The 22,648-nt window shown below is 45.5% G+C and overlaps 1 protein-coding gene across 1 annotated transcript; it reads left to right on the plus strand.

Annotated features, from left to right (window-relative positions):
- The first annotated feature begins 4,879 nt into the window (after positions 1–4,879).
- Positions 4,880–15,000, plus strand: Lov (BTB/POZ domain-containing jim lovell protein). The gene is made up of 3 exons (XM_072006681.1): positions 4,880–4,916; positions 9,816–10,183; positions 12,747–15,000. The coding sequence occupies exons 2-3, from the start codon at positions 9,993–9,995 to the stop codon at positions 14,998–15,000; spliced, it is 2,445 nt and encodes an 814-aa protein (XP_071862782.1). The 5' UTR covers positions 4,880–4,916; positions 9,816–9,992.
- The last annotated feature ends 7,648 nt before the right edge of the window (positions 15,001–22,648 follow it).

The following is a 22,648-nucleotide window of genomic DNA, read 5'->3' on the forward strand; positions in this document are numbered from 1 at the left end:
GTGACGAAGATCGCTTCGAAAAATTAAAAATTAATAAAATTATATATCGCTCTTTCGTGCGATAATATTCAATACGCGTGTGTATCGAAACAGGTGCGTATCGAAGAACCGATTATCCGAACTTTAAGCATATTTTTGCCGGCAAAATAAATGACAACGTATCGGGTTAAAGATTTATCGTCCTTTACGCATCGATTACGCATTACGAAGGGCATTGATAAAATTTAAACACGGGAAGTTTGTTCGATAACGCGAAATTTACAACCCTGGAAATATACGTGTTCAAATTTATTTATACATTAGCTACCTCGTTGTCGGTGCCGTGTATAATACGTGTGTTGCTAGTATATTAGTACTGTGATATTTATTCATTTTGATATATTTGAATAATGGAAAAGTTGCAGCAATCGTCGAAACGAACGTGCACGATTATCGTATCGATAGTAATCGAAATATACGTATTTTCTTCCTTAATTACGAACATTATAGCGTACATATAAAATATGTACGCACATACGAATACCTTACCACAAAGCAACGGACGTAACGGGTTACTCCGTAACAGGATTATACGATGTCAACAACTTCTCAGGCGAACCTACACCCTATCGTAATATGCGTTATAGTAATTGGTGGCGTACGTAACAAAAAGTAACTAATAACAAAATAGAAACGACTATATTCAACGTCTTTCGTCGTATTTTGTGTATTTTCGCGCGATACTTGTAATTCGTTCAACCTAACTGATATTACGGATATCAACAACCGCGTTACGTGTCACATTCGACATGACAAATGAAATATATAAAATATAATTATGCTTGACGTACATGGCTATGTCGATGCAACACGTTGTCGTAACTCTAGTGGAAACCTCTACCGAGATTTCAGCCGTTAGCAGATATAAAGAGTTTAGCGATTCGCTTGAATCGTACTCTTATACGTTGAATCATACCGGTCGTCCATCTAACGCGTAAAATTTAAAAGCGTCGTTACTTGCATCGAATCTTATTCGAAATAAGAAAGAACGAGATAACGCTTTCGATGTGGAAACAATTACCCCTCCTACGTGCAAACTCTGATTAATCTTTGCGGTATCAGAACGGAATAGAACGGAATAGAACGGAATGGAAGAATATAAAATTGCAAGTATCGAAAGTACGTAGAAGCAGATTTTGGCCGCAAATCAGCATCGGAATGGTTCGTTTCGGCCGGCAGTTCTGTTGCTAACGATTAACGAACGACATCGGACAAAAGACAAATACCGTAACTATACACTTTTACCTATATACCTTTTAAGAGAATTGCCGAAGCGTGTATCATCGTTCGGTGGAACAAAATCTACCGAAACAACCTGCGTACCTCGACGACGGACAAGCGACTTAGCGAAGCGTCAAGGAAAATCCTGCGGATCTAGCGAAAGAGCCCTGCTTACGAATCCTTCGGTGAGAGTTAAACACGTTAGAAAACAATCGCTCGTAACGGAGTTCGTAAGGTTGTGTATGGTCAGCGAGCGAAAAGGGACGAAAAGGCCACAGGTTGCCGAGCAGGTGCATCTTCCTCGAAGGCGGCAATATTCAGGGCACGGTTAACGAGTCTTAGCCGAGTAGGTAGCAAAATGCCCCCCTCCACTCGCAACCAGGTAGAAGAGAATCTCAAGAGCGTAGGTAAGGGGCGTACTAATCGGCTGCGTGGACGGCGAACCTTCGGCAGTAGCGTAGCTCACGTTCGACACGAGGCACGCACGTTACACGTAAAATCGGCTGTACGCGTTCGACGGCTCTTCGGACGGACGGCGTGTCCGTAGCGCTGGAGCAAAAGGTTGAACGAGACAAGAGAGGAGAGGGAGGGTCCGATGGGCTGGTACCCACCCAGTTGGAGGTGGCACAAGGAGGTGGGACTCTTCGCCTCGTTCTCCACTTTCAGTGGCAAGTCCGAAGAGGCAGTCACAACGCGACTGCTCTAAGAGCCAGGCCGCCCGCCGCCACTCCACCGCACACCTGTGTGGAAATAGTGTATTTACGGACGCGCGTACCCCGGTGTACGTGCGAGTTCGTAGTCGCGTTCGTATTCGTATTCGTATTCGTGTTGGTGTGCATGCACGTGTGTACGTGTGTGTTTGTTCGCGTGTTTGTTTACGCGACTGTTTGCTTGCTTGTTTGTTTGTTCGCGTGCGTGCGTGCGTGTGTGTGTGAACTCGTGCGTACGGGCGCGCGCGCGCGCGCGTGTTGTGCGCGCGTGTGTGTGTGTGCGTGTGTGCGTGCATGTGTCCATCTTGCACATTCACAGAGAAATCCGAGGTCGAGGGTGGACGCAGCGCGTCCACCACCTGCGGAACTTGACGCGTGCCACGCGATCGGCCACGCCGTCCGACACGACTGTGATAAAACATCCCCGCGGGAACGCCAGTCGATGATAAATCACGATCGAGCATTTGCCCGGTGAGCTCGTCGTATGTGCCGAGACGAACGTGGATCTCGTCACGGGACGACTTGCACCGTTCTGTGTGATAGCTGTTTCTCGCGTAACAGCTATCAAGTTGCACGTGTATCGAATAGGATGATGTGACTCGTGATATTCTTTACACGCAACGAGGTGAACAATAAGTGGATAGTGTTTTAGTGGACATGTTGCGGCAAGTTGAGCGTTGCCGGATCCACGTCGAAAAACCCTCGTGGTATCACGTGTACGGAAAGACGAGCAACAGCGAAGGTAATAATCCGTGTTGAAATTGGAATTTTGAAGTCGCGTTGCCCCGCTATCCAACGTCATAAGCATACGCCTTGTATCGTAACGTATCGAACAAAGTTGTCCGATTCTAAGGGTAAGCGAAGAATTTTTGAAAATACTCTACGTTCATATCGCTCGTCACGCGATCGCGCCTCTCGTTTACGTCGCGTAAAAATAACGCGTTAAACGTACGTAAACGTGTAAAACGTGCTTGGAATCGTACAAGAATTTGTTCAGCGAAAGGACGCGCGCTTTTTTCCCTGATTCGCAACGCGCACGGCGTACGCGCGAAAATACGGTCTTTCGGTCTTTTACTTGTCAACGATCGATCGAAACTCATCCGAGATTTCGTATTCGTTTCGAATATATAATTACAGCAAGTTCGAGATTACACGCTGGCACGAGCGTGCAAGTTTGTATTCTATTGGTATAATTACTAGTAACGTGATTTGGCTTTCATTCGCGAAACTTTGAACGACGAACTACGTTCGAAGGTGTTTGCGACAATAACCAACGTTTTAATAGCGTACTTTTCGTCTTCGTTTTTAAACGACCACGTGGAACAAATACGCGCGATAACGTTCAACAAATTTTCATCGACGATTACTTCGTAACAACTACGCCTACGTCTACGTATACGTCGCGTTTCTCGATGAAAAGACGGTGGAATGTAGCGAACCGTATCTATCGCTTAATCGATTAATAACGTTAAATCGTACAGGAATATTATTCGCCAGCGATGTACATAGGTCGCTTACTGTATATAGAAAAAAACTTGGTTTTTCGTCGGACGATATTTCTAAAAATAAATCGAAGCTAACAACGTATAATAAATTATAAACACGTATAATAAATTGTTAAACGCGATGTCGTGCGGTGGAAAAATGCCGACTAGAGAATGAGAGACGCCGCCGGAGTATTTGGCGGCGGTATATAAACGGACGGAAACACGGAAGCGTAAGAGAGCCAGCATGGTTGGGAAGTGGAAGGGGCAAACTATCTACGGTTCTTACCTTCCTATGGTGTCCCGTTGCGATCCAAGAACCTTCGAAAGGTGCTGAACTTGGAATTCACCCTCTTAGTGCCACCTCCGGCGACGGCCTTGACTCCTCGTCCTCCGCTTTTCACCGTCCTCGAAATCTTTACGACACCTGCTTCGTATTTATCGTCTCCGGTCGGCCATCGATCTACGAACTTGCGTATTTCGAGTTTCCAACGACTCGCAAGAGGCGTGGATGTCGTTTTTCTTGAACGGTTGCCGGCGACCGCGCAATCACGTTTCAACGTTGTTGTCGGACGACGCGAGTCCAAGAATTTCCAGCGATTCGAAAGAAACGAAAGATTACGTTGAACGACGACCACGCGTACGTAATTGCGTGATTTCGCAATCACGCAACGCAGCTAGAGACGGTGGAGTAGAGATGGACGAAGCGGCGGTGTACGGCTGTCTCGATGGAAGCCGTACACGATCGAGCGAAACTACCAAGAAAACATACTGTCTGACGGCATGCTGGCGTTTGGAAATGGGACAAAACGAGTAGAAACGTGGAGAAACGTGGAGAAACGTGGAGAAACGTGGAGAAACGTGAAATCGGTCGCGTGCACGTGTTGCAAGTTTTCTTATCGGTTGCATCGGCTGGCGGATGAACGCGTGGATTCGTGGTAGCTAGCCGAGGAACGGTGGTGCGAAGCAAAGCGCGCCGGGTAGAGAGAGGATGGATAGCCGGGGGAAGGAAAGGCGCGAGTTAGGGCAACAAGAAGGAGCGCGTCTCGCATGGAACGGTAGATTTGGCCGAAGTAGAAAGGAAGGAAAGGGGTAGTTGGCGGTCCGCGAATGTTGGTTGGAGCGGCAGGACACACGCCAGGGGTGGTGAGAGGTGGTGGTAGGATTGCGCGCGGGGCGCGGTAAAGCGACGAAGAGGAGAAAGCATATGGGAAAGGGGTTGGCGGGCGAAAGGGGGCAGGCGGCCGGTAAGAGAGAGGGAGGTTGGTTGGTTAGTGTGCGAGCAAGCGAGCAGCGGCGGCATGTATCGTGCGGCAAAAGAGAGATGACGCGTCGTGTGGGAGGGAGATGTTTAAGGAGCGAGAGGGGCGGGGATCTTAGGAGGGGCGCCTAACGTCACGGCGCATTCACTGATCGGCCGTCGCCGACGCCGCTGTGCCGCACACGCAAGCCACACGATACGGTCAGTTTTCTCTTAACGTCTTTTTTTTTTTTTTTTTGTTTGTTTGTTCAGCGACGCCCGAGTTTTCCGTTCAAATTTTCTCCTCGCAAGTTCTTCCCTCGAAACGGTTAATGGTTGAACGAGTCCCGTGGGTCGATCTACTCTCGCTCGGTGAAGTCGCAGCCAGCCCAGTGATCATCGCACGGTGAAATCGAATGATCGTCTTTCGCGCGGCTAACGATCGGCTACCGATCTACAGTGACCGAGTGTCAACCGAGTGATAGAATACCGGCGCGAAGGAGCCCAATCTACGTGTACCGACGAACATGTTTGTGACGTTATCGAGAAGACGGTGGTGGATGACAGTGAGAAATCAGCTGATCGTTTAGGGGCGCCACGCTCTCGTGCCCTCTCCCGCGCGCGCTTTCTATCCGTCTCCTCTTCCTCCTCGCATATACGCGCCAGCAACCACGCGGTCCGCCGCCAGTCTTTCGTTTTCCCGCCAACGAAACCTCCCTCCGAGTATACGGCGCGTTTTCACCATCGGATCAGTGCACCACGGTTACGCTTTTCGTCGTCTCTGCAGCTTCTCGTCGCCGATACCTCGTCGTTCTACCCTGTATCAGTGAGAGAAACAGTGTTGCGAGGATCGGCCCTGCGGCAAATGGAACAATCGTCCCGCCACTTTTCCAACTCGTAACGCGAACCATTTGTCATCGGAATCCAGTGTTGTGTGCCTTCTGTTTTTCTCGTCGTCGTCGTCGTCGTCGTCGCCAATTTCACGCGAGGAACGCTTAGTTACCAGTCATAGGTGTAACGTCGTCCATGGAAAACGTGAAAAAAGATCGATCGATCGGTAAATCGATCTCGTCCGGCAGTATCGATAACTGCTACCGACACGTCGAAACGATCGCGCGTGTCTGGTTCGAGCGACAGAAAGGTAACAAATTTAAATAGTCCGATTCGGACTAGTTTCACTCGCTCGGCTGGCTAGCGTTTCGCCTCTCCAAGCAACCACGAACGAAAAGAGATCGTTCGCAAAAGATCGTCGCGCGTCCGTATGACGATAACGTCTACCACGATTCCTTTTCTTTAACCGTAATTTCTTATTCCGCTTCCTCCGTCCACCGAACCACATTTTCACGCGGTGAAATTATCCTTGCCCCCCTGCCCCCACCATCGTTGACCGTTCGTGTACACGACAAAACCAGGATCCGTCCTATTTTGCCGGATCTTTGTACGACGAAAAAAGTTTAATCAATCGCTCGAATATACGCGCGAATATACGCTCTTTCGTTGAAAAGTCACCTTTAGTAGTGTATTTGGAATAAGCAAGAATCAACGTAATAATTGCGAAACACGGCCCTATGGTTATTATAGTCGTTTAACGTCAAACTAAAACGGTATCGTGTCTTTGTTTGAAAATTATCAGACCGCGTGTTTCTCCGATAAACGCGAGAAAGGATACGAATTTGAAAAAGCTCGCTTTCGAACGAATCACCCTTTCGGATCTACCGTTATCCGCGAAATTTCGCTATCGAATAAATTATTTATCGATAAAGTCCCGTTTCGATAGAATTCATCTTTTCAAGATCCGAGGGAGCAAATACGATGGAACATCGTACGGTGATAGCCACCAAGTTGCCAAACATCGGCAAAGAAAGAACGAGTCGGCAACTTTCTCGCAAGATAGAGGTTAGCCGTTGATTTTCTCGAGATTCGTAGAGGATGCCGCGATTGATGAAATCATCCGCGTTCCGTATATTCTTTCGTCCGAGTCTATAGTCCACGCTCGCAAAACTGCTCCACGCCAGTGTAAACGTACAGCGAGAGATAAGAAAAAAGGAGAAGGATAACACGGGCCGTATCTGCAGACACCGTGTTGTACTTTTTCTCTGAACACGTGCGAGTTTGACAACAAACTCGCGGTGAGTTTTCGGCAGGCGCACAGTGACGTACCGCGGTTTCGCGAAGCCTGCGGGTCCACTTTCGAAACTCCAACGATTTCCCTTCTTTTTACGTTCTTTTTCGCCTCCGACCGACAGCCAGCCGCGTGTAGGAACAACGCACGGTCTGAAATTCCGACCGAGTTTCGGTGTTTAAACGTTGCGTCAGGTTCGCCACTATCGGCGAATGATCCAAGCACCGATACGCCGCTTCGATCGGTCCTCCTGCCGTCCGATCGCAACCTGGTAACCCTGCCGTGAACTTTCATTTCGACGCTTTGTTCCGAACAGAAAAAACAGTGTTGTTGAACAGAGAAAAACAGTAAGAACCTCCGTAAGCCGCTGAATTCCTTCTTCTTTCGTACGCACCGTAAACCGTTTACATTCTCTAACATCGTACCGAATAACGCATTCCGATTCAATAACGATCCTACGTGTACCACACGGAGTTTCGTCGATGAAACGTCGAGACGTACATTGTTTCAAAATAGAGCCATTGACTCGTATCGTAAACATCGAGAGTAAGGCGCCAAAGGACGAACTTTTTCTGCATTCTCCAACTTGCTCCAAAGTCTCTTACTACCGTATATCGTATAACCTTGATTCTCCGTAATGTTGCAAAGTTGTACGCGATATCTTTGCCTAGGCAAAGATCCTCGTAACCATCGTTCCGAGTTCATCAACGTATTATCCGTTTATTTTCATAATTAATTCTCCTATTAATTTTATCCTCTCGTTTCCATAATTCCATAAAGGAATAAATACTTCGATCTTCGACGACAACGAACGTCGAATTTTTTTTCATATATCATACATCGTCGTGTACACATACATACATACATACATACATACATACATACATAAATACATACATATAAAATATATATAAAATAATAGAAAACAAGGGCGAACGGTGAACTTTTTTTCCAACCATCCAACCATCGCCATATTACGAATATTTTCTTTACAAATAATTTATTCTCCTTGGAAAAGCAACAAACGTAAAAATAGAATCGATACGGTGACACCGTATACGAAAGTCACGAGAACGTGTCGTTTTCGCGTCAACCATTCGTTCAAATAATTTTAATTAATTCGTATACATCGTGCAGCATCCAAGTTCGATCGACGTTTGCCGCGTGTAAACGTATTCCGTGTAAAATTGCAAATTCGAGTAATTTTCGTTGGCCGACTAATAAATCCGTACAACGGAAATCGATAAATCTCTTTTTCTCCGGATAATAATGCGCGCAACATCGTCATATAGATGCACGAGCTTCTCTAGAAAATTACACGCGTTACAGCTAAATCGCCGGCCGATTGAATTTAATTCGCCGATAGTTAACGTTGTTCTCCCTTTACGTTCTGCTGAAAACCTTTATCAAACGTAATAAGCGCTTTGCATTCGTGAAACATTCTTGCCGCGTGCCTATAAATATTCTGCAACACCCTTCCAACGATCGATAGATTCGTCTCGATGACAAACTGTGCGAGTATGGTAAAGATAAAATCTAATAAGATTAGACGACGAATCTTTGTCGGATCTTCTTCGTAAAACTCGTAGTCGGATCTCGTTGGTCTCCGCATTCTCCGAAACTTTCCTACACGGAGCAAAGTATCGCTCGATCGTACAAAGTTCCGTAACAACGCACGCTTTCTATCTAACGCCTTTTTTTTTTTAACCATCTGCTAATATCCCCTACCTATATGCACACACACACACACATATATATATAATTTGACAGAGGACCATTTCAAATTCTTCGATCTCTTTGACATAATATCATTTCATTTACCCGTTTAAAATAACTCGAATGATTTTTAAGCGGTGCTACCGCAAGACGAAGATATCGGAGAAGCGATTAAGCTCATTAGTGTCGTAAACGTAGTCGATTAGATCGTGCAAAATATTGCTTTTGCTTACCAGAAAATAAAGTTCAAACTATTCGTCGATCGTATATTTATCAAAGAACTTGTGACAAAATCGAAATGCATCTGAAATATTTAGAACGCCGTTGACTTTTTATTCTCCATAAAACTGGTATTCGGTGAAGAGGAGGAACCTCGCATACGAAATTTGTATATCGATGACGATTTAAATTGAAATTGCGATATTTTGAAATAGAAATGTGATTAACGTTCATTGACATTATACGGTAGCTACTCTCGCGAAACTATATAAAAGCTCTATATAAAATATTCATCGTGCTTTCTGATTTCCACTTTGTTCAGCTTTATCGATTTGATTTACTCTCGTCCGAATAAAATGGATTTTAAAACGATCGATTATCGCAATTAGCGTGGAACTTGTAAACATTGTTTGTTCGTAATGCGAGATAAACAACGACGTTGGCGGAATGACGTTAAAGAGAAAAGGAGAACGTACGAAAAGCGAGATATTAAAATAAAAGGAATATTACTGTATTAAGAATATGGGGGAAAAAAAGCTTGATAATTTAATTGGACGTGGTACAATTCGAAACAACTATCGACAACTATCGACAACTATGGACGCCGCGCCACGACGTACGAAGAAACAAAGCGAACTGCGGTCGAAAACTGTGTACGACGACGTACGGACGCATCGTTGAGCGGCTAAAGGATTAATTTACTATATTTATCGTATATTATGTTTACTAGATACTTAGCTTATATAGAAGGAAGAACGAAAGGTACGAGAGACATTGATACATCGGCGACGTTTTAATATCGCAAACACCATAGATCTCAGGTTCGACTCGAAATATTCATCTTCGCTCGTTTCTACGATTTTCGATCAATCGCCATACGTTTCTTCCCAATTTTCCTTTCGAACAGCTCAAACTTTCCATCTATTTGCTTATTCCTGCCTTAACGTGTTAGCATCGTTTCTCGTCTCTCAGAGACTTTCAATCGGTCGTATTCGATTCCTATAGCGCTAGATCCGGACGATCGCGTCGGATAAATTAACGGCATTTGTTAATTTGCGTTTCAGGAGTACAGCGCCGTTCAACGTAGTGTCGAAGGGGAGATATCGTTGGCGATACGTGCGTGGCCGCGTGCGTGCGTGCGTGCATGGAAGAGAAAAACGAACGCGGAACCTCGAGGTACAAAGGAGAACGAGGAGACGGAGCAAGGTGGCTCCGCTAACGGCACGAGCGGCGGTCAGAAAATGTCGAGCGCCGCGGACAGTCCTGATGGGATGGCTTTGCAGTCGCACTATTCCTTACGATGGAACAATCATCAGACGCACATACTTCAATCCTTCGAGGCGTTGCTACACGCGGAGATGCTTGTCGACGTGACCCTGGTCTGCGCCGAGACCAGCCTCAGGGCGCATAAGGTTGTGCTTAGTGCCTGCAGGTAAGAAACCCGACGCTATTCAAAGCTGTGTGCAGACCTTTCCGTTAATACGTACACGTTGTCACCAACCATACACACACTCGTATTTACCTTATTTTCATTTACGTTCTTCCTATTCGCTCCTCTCTCTCTCTCTCTCTCTCTCTCTCTCTCTCTCTCTCTCTCTCTCTCTCTCTCTCTCTCTCTCTCTCTCTCTCTCTCTCTTTCTCTCATCGAACAATCCGTTGAAATATCATTGACGTATTCTTCGTTATATCGTACAGTATTTACAAACGATCGAGAATATATTTAACTACGGGTAATCATTCGACCACTTGATTCGAGAAAACGATCGTTTTTCCTTCGAATATTCCACGATATTTCGTTTCGAAGAACGTTGGTCGGATCGTACAGAGCGAGAAAGAATTATATCTTCGCACTAATTAATTTACCCGTATTTAAATAGCTATACTTTTCATAGCTTTTCGTACGTTGTAAAAGTTGATCAACTTTGGAAACGGCGAAACACGAGAATGCCGCGTACGTTTGTAAATATCCAAAGAATCGAAATAAATGTAGGATGGTGTTGGAGTGCATGGTTGAAAGTTAGAAAAGTTATCACGATCGGATGGATAGAGCGACGTATTAGTCATATTAGAAACTGAATAGCACCGATTTACACTTGCATATATACCTGTGGTCCGAGTATGATTCACGCGTCTACTTATTTATGTAAACAACGTGACATACGTCGAGTAAACAATATCGACGAATCATCGTTGTCGACGAAGATGGCTTTGTTTCGCTAAATTTTCAGTATGTAATACGATAACAACGCTAAGCGAAAATGTCTACCTATCTACGGTAAAATAAAAATATTGACGATAAAAATTACGTAGTTTGTTGTTTCTCGTCGTTGCAAAGTTAAGTTGCCGTGTTACATAAATTTTAAGAACAATTTTTATCGTTCGGAGATTCGTATACCGCCTTACCTCGCGTTGCAGCTTGTAAATTATTTATTTGACAAATTTGCGCGTTTTTCGGATAGTTCGTCAACGGAGATAGACGTTAATAAAAGCTCAAAGTTTTCTCGACGATCTTTCTCCCAACTTTGAATTACCAGTGCCGAAAATACCAATTTTCTTTCGTTCTCGACGATAAAATTACGAAAAAATGCTCTTCGTTCGAAGTTTCAGCGTGTTAGAATCGGCGACGATTACTCGGACGATATCTGGCGTCAAATTGGAAAAGATCGAAGCTCGGCTTGCAACTTTCCGACGGCCCATCGTATCTACCGCTAAAGATTCTAGAAATATTCGACCCTTTAAATATCTTAAATATCGATTTGTAATATACGTTTGGTAAAAATATCATTGATAGGGAAATATTATTACGCGATTGATAGGAATCGTTGATATAGTTGATAAATTGGAATGGTAGAAGTAGCTCAAGTACACGAAGAAGATAGCTTTGAACGAAGCTTAGTCACTACTCGTTAAATCAACGGATCCAGCATAGATAATTTAATATTATTCTTCTAATATTTTACGTAAATCTGCTCATAGACGTACGTCGTCTTCCCCCGTGTCGATCTCCATCGAACGATACGTTCTTGGTCCGTCGAGACACTCGCCTCGTTCGTTCGTTCGCGGCTTGTTGGTCAGTTTCGTTGTACGCAACGCGGCGATGCTGTTCTCGCGCAACGTACCACGGTAAAAGCAAGCGAAAATCGAGCGAAAGTCTCGTATGGAAACGCCACTGATTCTCGCTGCAACTTTTTGCCCGTGGTTTCTGCCAGCAAATCGAGTTACCGCCGCTCTCTTGCCGATTGGCCAAACTACAACGAAGGGGACCAGACACACGTTTCAAGCAACGAATAATTTCCTTCGCTTATCGCCCGTTTATAGTTGCGAATGCTCCCGTCTCTTGCAACTGCGACGCGACATTTCCGAGACGCGCGTCGCTCTTCTAGAAAGTCGACGATCGCTACGTTGTTTATTCGTGCATGGCACACAAGGCGGTAATCGATAATCCATATTTCGCGTAAATAGTTCGATGGCGAAATACGAACACCGCGACAGCAACGATTACAAATTTACCGCTCGCATTTACATTCTAGTCGGATATTCGTCAGAATTTTAAAACGGTAACTCTGTAACGAACACACTGTAAATACACGCGAATAGCTTGCAGTACATTTTGCAGAAATTTCTTTTCCGGCGTCGTAAAGATCGTGCATACTCGGTTCTCGTTGTAAGCAAGTAAGTTAGTTAAGTTTTTGACAACGACGGTATAGACGAAACGTGATCGTCTTAGGAGGAATAAAAGGACCGAAGAACGACTACGGTCGTGTTGCTCTTCGATCCTACGAATATATTTATTCGTACGAAGCGTACAGCGTGGATAACCGATTAGAAACGTTCGGAAACAGATTCGACGGAAACGGTAACGCGACGGCGACGTACGTTTAATCGACGCACGAATCTCGACATCGACGGAGATAACGATGCGTTTGGTTAAGGCGATTTTAGCGATCGAGTATATCGATCGAATGACAATGTAAATCGAAACGTTTGAATTTCAGCCCATTCTTCGAAAGGATATTTGCCGAGCACCCCTGCAAACATCCGGTGATCGTGCTAAAGGACTTTCCCGGTCACGAAGTAGCGGCGCTGATCGACTTTATGTACCGTGGCGAGGTGAGGGTCGGTCGCGAAGAACTCGCAGGACTGATGAGAGCCGCGGAGAGTCTACAGGTACGTGGATTAGCTTCGTCGGAACCGAGGCCAACGTCGCCGCCGGAAACACCGACCGCCGATCTGCTGCTTGGCGAGCCGTCGACACCCGAGGGCGCGAGACAGGAAACTCCAGAGGAGGATGACAACGTTTCGGAAAGCACGGCGCCGCCGTCCACGCGAGAACCGATGCCGTCAACGACGAATGCCATTTTTCACCCAAGCAGGGACCATCGCGATAGGTTACCGCACATGGGCCATCTGAACTTTGGGATACGCGAGCCGCGAGAGAGTTGCGGATCGCCGCTGTTACCTCGACGAAAACAGGCTAGGCCGCGTAGAAGATCCGGCGAATTGGTGCCGCAGGATCTCAGTCGACCTTATCCACCGCGGAGTCTTAGCCCGTTGACGAGCGGATTGAATCTGGCCGGTGTTAATCAACAATCGCAACACCAACAACACCAACAGCCCTCGAACTCGATCACGCAGAACCACCTACAGCTGGAGGATATAGCGGAGAATCTTTCGATGAAGAGATCGTTGTCGCCCAACGGAACCGACCATCACAACGTAAAAGCGGAGAGCAGCGAAGCGGCAAGTAGTCCAAGGGGATCTCCGTTAACCGGCACGAGTCTGCTGCATCCCGACGGTTCCCTCCAAGATATTCCGTCTGCTGCGGCAGCAGCGGCGGTGGCCGCCGCCGCCGCGGGCTTACCGACGATGTCGGCCTTGTCGCTGACATCGCCGCAGAGCGAGTACCTGACGAGTCTGAGCCAGTTAGCGACCCAGTGGATACCGAATCATCCGCAGAGTCAATTGCCGCCTCCGCCTGAGGGTCATCATCCGCGGGACCGCAGTCCTCACGGGCCTAACAGGACGCATTCGTATCAACAACAACAACAGCAGCAACATCAGCAACATCAGCAGCAGCAGCAGCAGCAGCAACAACAACAACAACAACAACAACAACAGCAGCAGCAACAAGAATCTCCGTTGACACCGCGGCGAAGTTCCGTCACGACCATGTTTCCGTTGGACGGTGTCGCGTCTCTAGGCGGTGGACTGTTTCCTCACGCGAGTGCTCTCGACAGAGGATCCCTTTTGGCGGATCTTCACGATAGCTTTAAACCGGAAACGTTGCACGGACTTTTCGGCGCGACCGGTCTGAGCGGCCATCATTCGGGAAAAAAGCCAAAGAAACACAGGAGCGACGGTGACGTGGCGCGCAGATGGGCAGACCACAGCGGCCGAGGACTACCGGTGGGAAGGCCGAAAGGTCAGCACAGCGCACCCAGAGGCGGGCCGCCACGGTCTTGGACGAACGCCGAGCTGACCGAGGCGTTGCAGCACGTTTGGAACAAGAAGATGACCACGTCGCAAGCGAGCAGAATCTTCGGTATACCGTACAACAGTCTATTGATGTACGTGCGTGGCAAATACGGGAAAAGTTTGAAACTCGAGCAACTGAGAAGGGACTGCACGGGCTCGACAACGAGCGAGGTAGTAATAAATTCGTTGAACAACAACGTTAAGGCCGTCCAGCCGCCGACGCAGATGGCTCATCCGCTCGCCGGTCTACCGCCGCACCCGGGCGACGACCCTGTATTTCCTCATCATTCGTTGCTCAGCGCTAATCTATCACAGGGTTTCTTTCCGGACTTTGCCGCCGCCGCGTTCCCCGTGCCGGTTAGCATGGTGCATTTACTTCCGCCAAGCGAACAAAAGGCTTTCGAACCAGCGGCGAATCCCGCTGGCACGAGTGGGTGCGGCAGCGGCAGCGCGACCGGTAGCGCGAGTGGCGGCGCGACCGGTAGCGCGAGTGGCGGCGCGACCGGTAGCGCGAGCGGCAACGCGTGCGGTAGCGCGAGCGGCAACGCGTGCGGCAACCCGAGCGGAAGCGGCAGCGGGGGCGGCGGTGGCGGCAACGTTAACACAGGCGGCGATCTTAATGCTTCGCACGTCAGTCGAACGCCATCGCCGGTCGATCATCAGCACCATCATCATCATCATCATCATCATCATCGTCATCATCATCACGAATCGCTGCAGCCGCAACCGCCACAGTCGACGCCCACGCTACTTCAACAAAATGGTTCGGATTAGAAAAGAGAACGTTTCACGCGTGATATCGTAGCGCGGTCACGCGCCGATCGTCGTCGTCGTCGTCGTCTTCGTCGAAGGACCACGGACGCGTACACGTCCGATTCAAACCGACCATCCCTTTTAACGATTTCTCGACACACGTACACGTCAAACACTTACGATACTCGCATATAAACGAGCAGAACGATAGGCCGCGTGCCCCCGATATTCCCGCGAAATTCTTCTCTTCTCGCAAGACTGACTACCACCACGCCGGGTTTACAGCTGTCGGGATATGTAAGCTCGACGGACGTTCCACCCTGCACGGTCCACGCTTACGACCCACCACTCACCGCCCGTTCTTCTCATCTTCTCCATCTTTTATTTTTTTCTTTTTTTTTTTTTCTCCGTATTTCTCCGTCTTACTCCGACTTTATCCGACTTACTCGGTCGACAAAAATATCGACGTTCGACAACTCCCTTTGTCCGTCGATCGCGAAACGCTCGAAACTCGGTCGAGCGTGCCGGCGAAATTCTCTCGTATCTTCTTCCTGGCTAAATTAGCGGCTCGTCCGGAGACAGCTCGATGGAGAAAGAAGAAGAAGAGTCATCGACGGGGTGTCCTTTTGTGGTGCTCGTTCCCCCGTTACGCGCTTGCTACGCGTTCTCACCAAAAAATCCATCTACCCTTCGGTCGATAAGAAACGCAACAAGGTGCTTGGAAGCGCGGAGACTTTGGCTGGTGGACGAGACGCACGACTCTCCTCGTATCGTCGCTATAAATAGTTCCTGCTACAACAGCGATCATACCAAATAATAGTACTGTAAAACGGTTAAAGCAAATGCAAATGCAACGGCCGCCCTACGTGAAATAGGAAAAATCGTCGAAGAATACTCCGTATACTTGGCTGTTTCGACTTGCAGACTTCTCGTTGAGAAAGTGACGTACGCCAGTGAAAGAGAGAGAGAGAGAGAGAGAGAGTGAGAGGGAGAGAAAGAGAGAGACGCACACGCGCTTACTTACTATAATACTTTGAAAACATCCTGGTGGCCTGTGATGTACACGAGTTAAGGTTTACAAGACTCGAACGATAGTTTAATACGCGGATCGTTAACATACCTGTTGCAATTCGCGCTCGGTGGCAGCAAGCTGGCGCGTTGAACGATCGTTACTCGTTTGACAATCATACGCGATAATCCGAAACCGTTGTCTTTTAATTTTACACCGATCTCTGCTTCTCCGACGTAGCTGTATATCTCTGATATTTATCTGAATCGACGCTGATCGAACGTCACTCCACCGTGCTTATTATCGTCGATGTTTCCACGATTAAAACGAAACGAATCGCGACCAATCGCCCAATACCTCGTATCCGTGGATCGTCTTGCTGCCGCCGTTGAAGCGCGTCGAAACGAGCTTCCAATCGACTACCATTATTTTACGCTACCTGCCCGATGTTAACCGCGGATATAGTTCAGTTCGATATTCGTTACGGATAAACGTCACTTTCGCGCGAGCCGTTTGCATCGGTCCTCGATAGGGTTTCGAAAGCTAGGTAAGGAAACGCTCGCGACGACCGGAATTACGTGCATTCGTAAAATCACGTTACGATCGCCAGACTCTAGGGCGGAACGGGTTTTACGTAATAATCACGCGCAGGGTGGTGCGAGTTTGCCAAGATTCTCTCTTTTTTTTTTCTTTTTTTTTCCCCCTTGCCCCGCAAGTATCGCGGCCTCGAGTTGTCCCGGTAGACGCGTTACTCCCGCTAACCGCTGCGATATCCCCTACGGACGGACGGACGGACGGACGGACGAACGGACGAACGTCTGTACATCGATCTGTAAATACGTAACTGTACCACCGTCGATCGTTAGCGACGCTTCGTCCCCTTTCTTTCGCTTTGTTCAAATCAAGATTTTCCCGACTCGAGAGAAAGCACGCGGACGACCGAACCGAATCGGCCGAAACGTCGCGAAGCTCGGCGAGCATAGCCAGAGGAAAAGACGAAGCCGCGCGTGTCCGTTCGATCGTAAATCTTGGCGAGCTCTCCCGGAAACGCGAACCTTGTTCGGCCAGTGGGAAACAAGGGGTGGAACGAACGAGTGGAAACGAGCAGATGCAAAGAAACGGGAAACAAGGAAAGAGGAACAAAATTCGTATTCGAAACACGGGACAAACGACGAAATTTTAATCGTAGACCACAATTTCGCAACAATATTTCGACAACCAGACGGAAGCGCAGGGTAACTAACACATCAGGGATAGCCACAGACAAATCTACGATAGATAAAGAGAGAAAAAAAAAAAAAAGAGCTAACGTATTAAACTGTAAAAGTAACGGTAACGAAGAAACAAACAAAAAATTAACGTAAAGCTATAATACATTTACGATGCATTATTTCGTTAATGAATCTTAAGAAAATGAGAAAAAAAAAGACAAAAAAAAGAAAAAGAAAAAAGATATGCGAAGAGAGGCGAGGAAACGGCAAGAAAGAAGATGGTTAATTCCGTTACGTGACACCTTGCTACGCCTAGCGAGAGCGAGATTAAATATATTATTAAAGAATAACTTGTAAGTATAACGTAACGATGGGAGAAAGCGTATGGGTTCGACAAGGAGGTTAAGCAAAGATATTAGAGAAACCACAGGCTTTCAGCCCCAAAATAGCCTGTACGATACAAAACTGATATTATTATTGATTATTAATATTATATATACAGTATATATACACACATATATAAATATATATTATATGTTATATATTATATATATATTATATGTGCATGTACATATATATATTATATATACATATACATATATGTCACGTATATATGTATGTATATACATATACATATATATATATATATATATACAGGGTGTTTCGAAAGAGTTTATAACTGCTTCGACGGGTTATACCGTGAGTTCAGCCTCCTCGACTATCGTATTTTACGCAAATAACAATAGCCACGATATTTTACCTTTTTACTTACGTACAGTTAACGATGGTTTGCTCGAAAGTTCGAAAATTACGATTTTTACTTTTACACGCGTCTCATCGAGGTGGTTTCTCACGATCGCATCGTACCAACGGATATCGTTAAGGTTACGCGAATGATTTACGCGTTCGTAAATTGGGCCGATTACAGTTTATCCTTAACTCGACTTTAGCCGTGTCAACGACGCGTGAAAACGGGCGTGAAACGTCGGAGACGTACGAAGCGGTATGACCACGTGGAAACTGGTTTTAACAATTTTTTAATCCACTCTGTTGACGAGAAGAAGAGCGAGTAAGCCGATGAAATGCTAGCGAGAAATCTAGGGAATGAGTGCGAAAGCGAGGCGAAACAGCGAAACAGAGAAGACGCAGGATCTCTTCTCTGGCTCGCGAGTTGTAAGTGCGTGTAACGATTAAAAGAGAAAGCAACGAGAAAGAAAGAAGAGAAAAGAAAAAGAGAAAGAAAGAAAGAAAGAAAGAAAGAAAGAAAAAGAAAAAAAAGCGGAAGGAAAATGTGTGCGGCTGATCGTGCGCGTGATTATTAGAGCGATTGTGGAAAGAGAGACTACGTAAATAGACATATGTGATAGGCACCATGTGCACACTTCAGTATTATTTTACAGTTAAACGGGTGAAGAAAAAAAACAAAAAAAAAAAAAATATCGTAAACACACGAATCTGTACGTGGTCGGATACTCTGTCGAGCAAAGCTTACGCCTGTTTCGTATGCCTTTCAGGTAAATTCGAACGAGTTCCGACCCGCTGCTGATCGCGAAACATATTGCAGCGTGTCCCGAGCCCCGTACACACGGAGAGCCGAGATCGGCCACGGACCATTCGCGAGTAACTTATTTCGGGCAAAAGAGAACGTAACGATCGGACAAGCGAAAAACGTGCAAGATATACGCGAAAGACGATCATCTCTGACAACGAGAAGTACGATTACGCGCGCGAAAGAGAGAGAAAGAGAGACTCGGAAGCTGCGTAAGAGGGACATACGCGTTCATACAGGCGGATATACGGACACGTACTCGGGCACACGTACTCGCCTATTCACACGTATTCACACACGCGCGCGCGCTCGCGCTCGCTCGCTCGCTCGCTCGCTCGCTCGCTCACTCTCAAACACACACACAGACACATACGCGCGCGTACGCGTACCCGCGTGAACGGTATCGAGAAAAATTGTCACATTGTCGCATTGTCGCGTAGGGCGTAAGTAGAGAGGTGAAAAAACGGGGGAAAAAGAAAAGCGGATAGATGGAAAGGCGGCGTGTATCGATTGGTTACTTTATTATCGCGAAACGTACGGATATTATTGCGCGTAGTACAAGTTAGTCGAATCGTCGCGAGGGCACGCGAAACCAGTTGATAACGATTTAAACCGATAGTAATCGTCGATTCGTTGTTAGTAATCTTGACTACACGGACGAACAGGACACGGCGAAAGGTTGTATTCGAATTCTGTGCGGCACAAAAAACCGTCGGCCGTTATCATTGCCGTTGTTACGTATATACCGACGCAATTATTAATTCTTTGTCATCTGCTTGCTATCGTCATTATTATTATTTGTATATTTGTTATCATCATTGTCATACATCATCATCATCATCATCACCGTCATCATCACCGTCACCACCACCACCACCATTATTATTATTATTATTATTATTATTATTATTATTATTATTATTATTATTATTATTATTATTATTATTATTATTATTATTATTATTATTATAATTATTATTATAATTATTATTATTATTATAATTATTATCGTTGCTATTATCATTATTATCATTAATATTATTATAATTATTATTCTTGACTAGCGTCATTATTAGCGTTGCGATTAGAATTAACTTTACCATCTATATTACGCATTATATAACTGGAATCGATCGGGAAGGATCAATCTGCTCGCACCGTTTAACGATCGTCATGTACAAAACGCGATGGCCACATATCATTAGTTGTATCGCGGTATCGTTAATTTTAGTAGTTCGACAGATTTCTCTAACACTTTTTTAACAGAAACCAGCGAAACGACGCGCGTCGTAAGGAAAATGTCTTAAGGAATCTGCTACGTCCCGTTTCACAAGCTTGCGTTAACGACCCGTGTTATCTTAGCCCTCATTTCTGTTCGCATTAGTCGATTTCAATCAATTCTATAGTTTTTCTTTCCGTTGCGATGCAAATAATGCGATACGGCGAGGATTAAATTTCAAACGACGCCTCGAGATAATACCAACTACATCGTCGTATCGGATCATTACCGGAAAGGATTTCCGATCGTGAAAACGCTTCTAACGAAACGAAACGGATTCCTTAAAATATCCTTCCTCCTATTTTCCGTTCAACGCGTCATTTCGTTTCGCTACCGAATCTTTATCGCTCTAATTTCTCGCACAATGTTATTACTCGTTATCTTCTTATACGTTAGTCCTTAAGCGAAAGAAATTATTGTCATTTCTACGTTGTTATCGGTGCATCGCCGGCATTATATCGTAATTGTCGTGATCATTCTAACTCGATATCGTGTCATTACCATCCTTGTCATTATACGCACTATCCACGACCGTCATTGTCACCGTTCGAACGTAAATATTTTTAAAACCATTGCCGCTGCGACCGCCGCTACAACGTATACGCTGTTACACCGATGATCACACTACTCCTATGCGTACAGTTATATTATATCGAACGACACAAATAGGACAGACGAAATACCTTTGATTTTTCTGGGACTCCGAAACCGAAGTCACCATCTTAAGTTCCTACGGTACGAGAATGAGATAGTACGATTTTATCTGACAAAAACAGAGGAAAAAATAAAACAGTAAAAAGAACGAACTGCAACAAGAATGTAAGGTATTGAGTATTTACATGTTGAGAGAGAGAGAGAGAGAGAGGGAGCGAGAAAGAGAGAGAGAGAGAGAGAGACAGACAGACAGATTGTGGTGATAGAGTGAGAGAGAAAGCGTACGAGTATGAGAGTAAGACAGCGAGGATGAGAAAGCGAAGAAAGAGATACACCTCCGAAAAGGAATTATTTTTAATTTACATGGAACTACACTTGTACATAGAATCAAAGAGCGCGCAATCGATTATTTATGCGTAATATATACGTACATACAATATATATATATATATATATATATTGTATTTATCGATAATTGTGCAACGCGAATATTGTCCTTCGGATACAACCTTTAATCGAGTGATAGAAAGACGAAATAAGATATAAACTTGCGAGGGTGCGTGAAATTAGTTAGAACAAGAAACTGAATGAACGTATATGTTGAGATGAGAAGGAAGAGAGAGAGACAGAGACAGACAGACAGACAGAGAGAGAGAGAGAGAGAGAGAGAGAAAGAGAGAGAAAGAGAACGAGTGCATAAAACACGCGGTTTCTGTGTCGTCGTCGTGCGATGAAAGTTTCGAAAGTACCGTGTATCGAGTGCAAACTGTCTTGGGCGGTGCGCGTCGTCGTTAAGAGATGGCGCTTCGCAGATTGTAATTATTTGCTCCGTCGTGGTATTATCAACCGTCGGCATGATTCGTTCGTTTTACATTTGGTAAAACAGATGTTTTGTAACCGGATAAAATCACTTTGACTCGTTATTATCGATCTGACGAAAAGTCGAAATTTATCAAAATTTTGCCTCCGATCTCTTCGAAGTTTCGACGGTTTTTCACTCGACACGGGCATGAAACGTTCCATCGGTCATTCTTGGCCGAGTTCCAACGGTCGTGACATAGAAACCGTCGATATCGAGTTTCACCGAGAATTCATTGTATAAAGCAACAGGACAAAATCCAGAAAACAGATGAAATAGTTACTTGCATCGGTTGTGCTGTCACGTAGTTCCTAAATCGCCCTAGCCTCGCCCCGAGCGCGCATGAGAAGATAACAAATCGACGCTGTTTATTCGTGGTACGGTAATCGCTGCGCCTTCGATGCTCTTGATCGAAGGAATAATTATTATATATATATATGTATACATATACATACGTATATATATCTTTATCGCTATCATTCAATATATTATTCCTCCGGCGATCATGAGTTTTCGCAGCCTCATAATGTACATCTACCTTGAGTGAAGATTCTTTAAACACTGCGCCGAATTTCATTCCAACAGAGTATATATTCGTCGTTATTGGTTATCTCGTCGATTAGCGATTTAGTTTTTTATATGTAAAATATTTCGCAAGATTGTACGGAGAATATACGAAGCAAGTGATAAAATAATTTATATGCCTTGATTTCGCGCAGTGTTTAAGAAAGAATAATTCGTTTTACAATAAACAAGCTGGAAGAGGACGTATTTACGCGTAATATAGTTTCCTTCGCGACAAAGAATGTGTACAGACGCCGAACGACCATGTATACACGTATAAAACGATATATAAAACGATTCCCTGATACGTTTAGATATACCTACGATGGTGCTGAGCTGCGTTTACCGTACAACGAACCAAGCGCTTATACGAAATATAACAGAAGGAAATAATAGAACGCGATCGGCGGCCGGTACGCTGCCGTTTTGCACGCTACACGACGAAAACATGGAACGCGAGAAAAAGAAACGACAACATAGGAAGCGCACATTACAGAAATATAATATAACGATATATTTATACGAATTACGATTGTACCATAAC

This window comes from Bombus fervidus, chromosome 7 (assembly GCF_041682495.2).
Source record: "Bombus fervidus isolate BK054 chromosome 7, iyBomFerv1, whole genome shotgun sequence".
NCBI lineage: Eukaryota > Metazoa > Arthropoda > Insecta > Hymenoptera > Apidae > Bombus > Bombus fervidus.

Coding starts and splice junctions, on each gene's coding strand:
- Lov (XM_072006681.1), top strand. CDS start 9,993: ATGTCGAGCGCCGCGGACAGTCCTGATGGGATGGCTTTGCAGTCGCAC. Junction 10,184..12,746: donor GTTGTGCTTAGTGCCTGCAG/GTAAGAAACCCG, acceptor TTTGAATTTCAG/CCCATTCTTCGAAAGGATAT.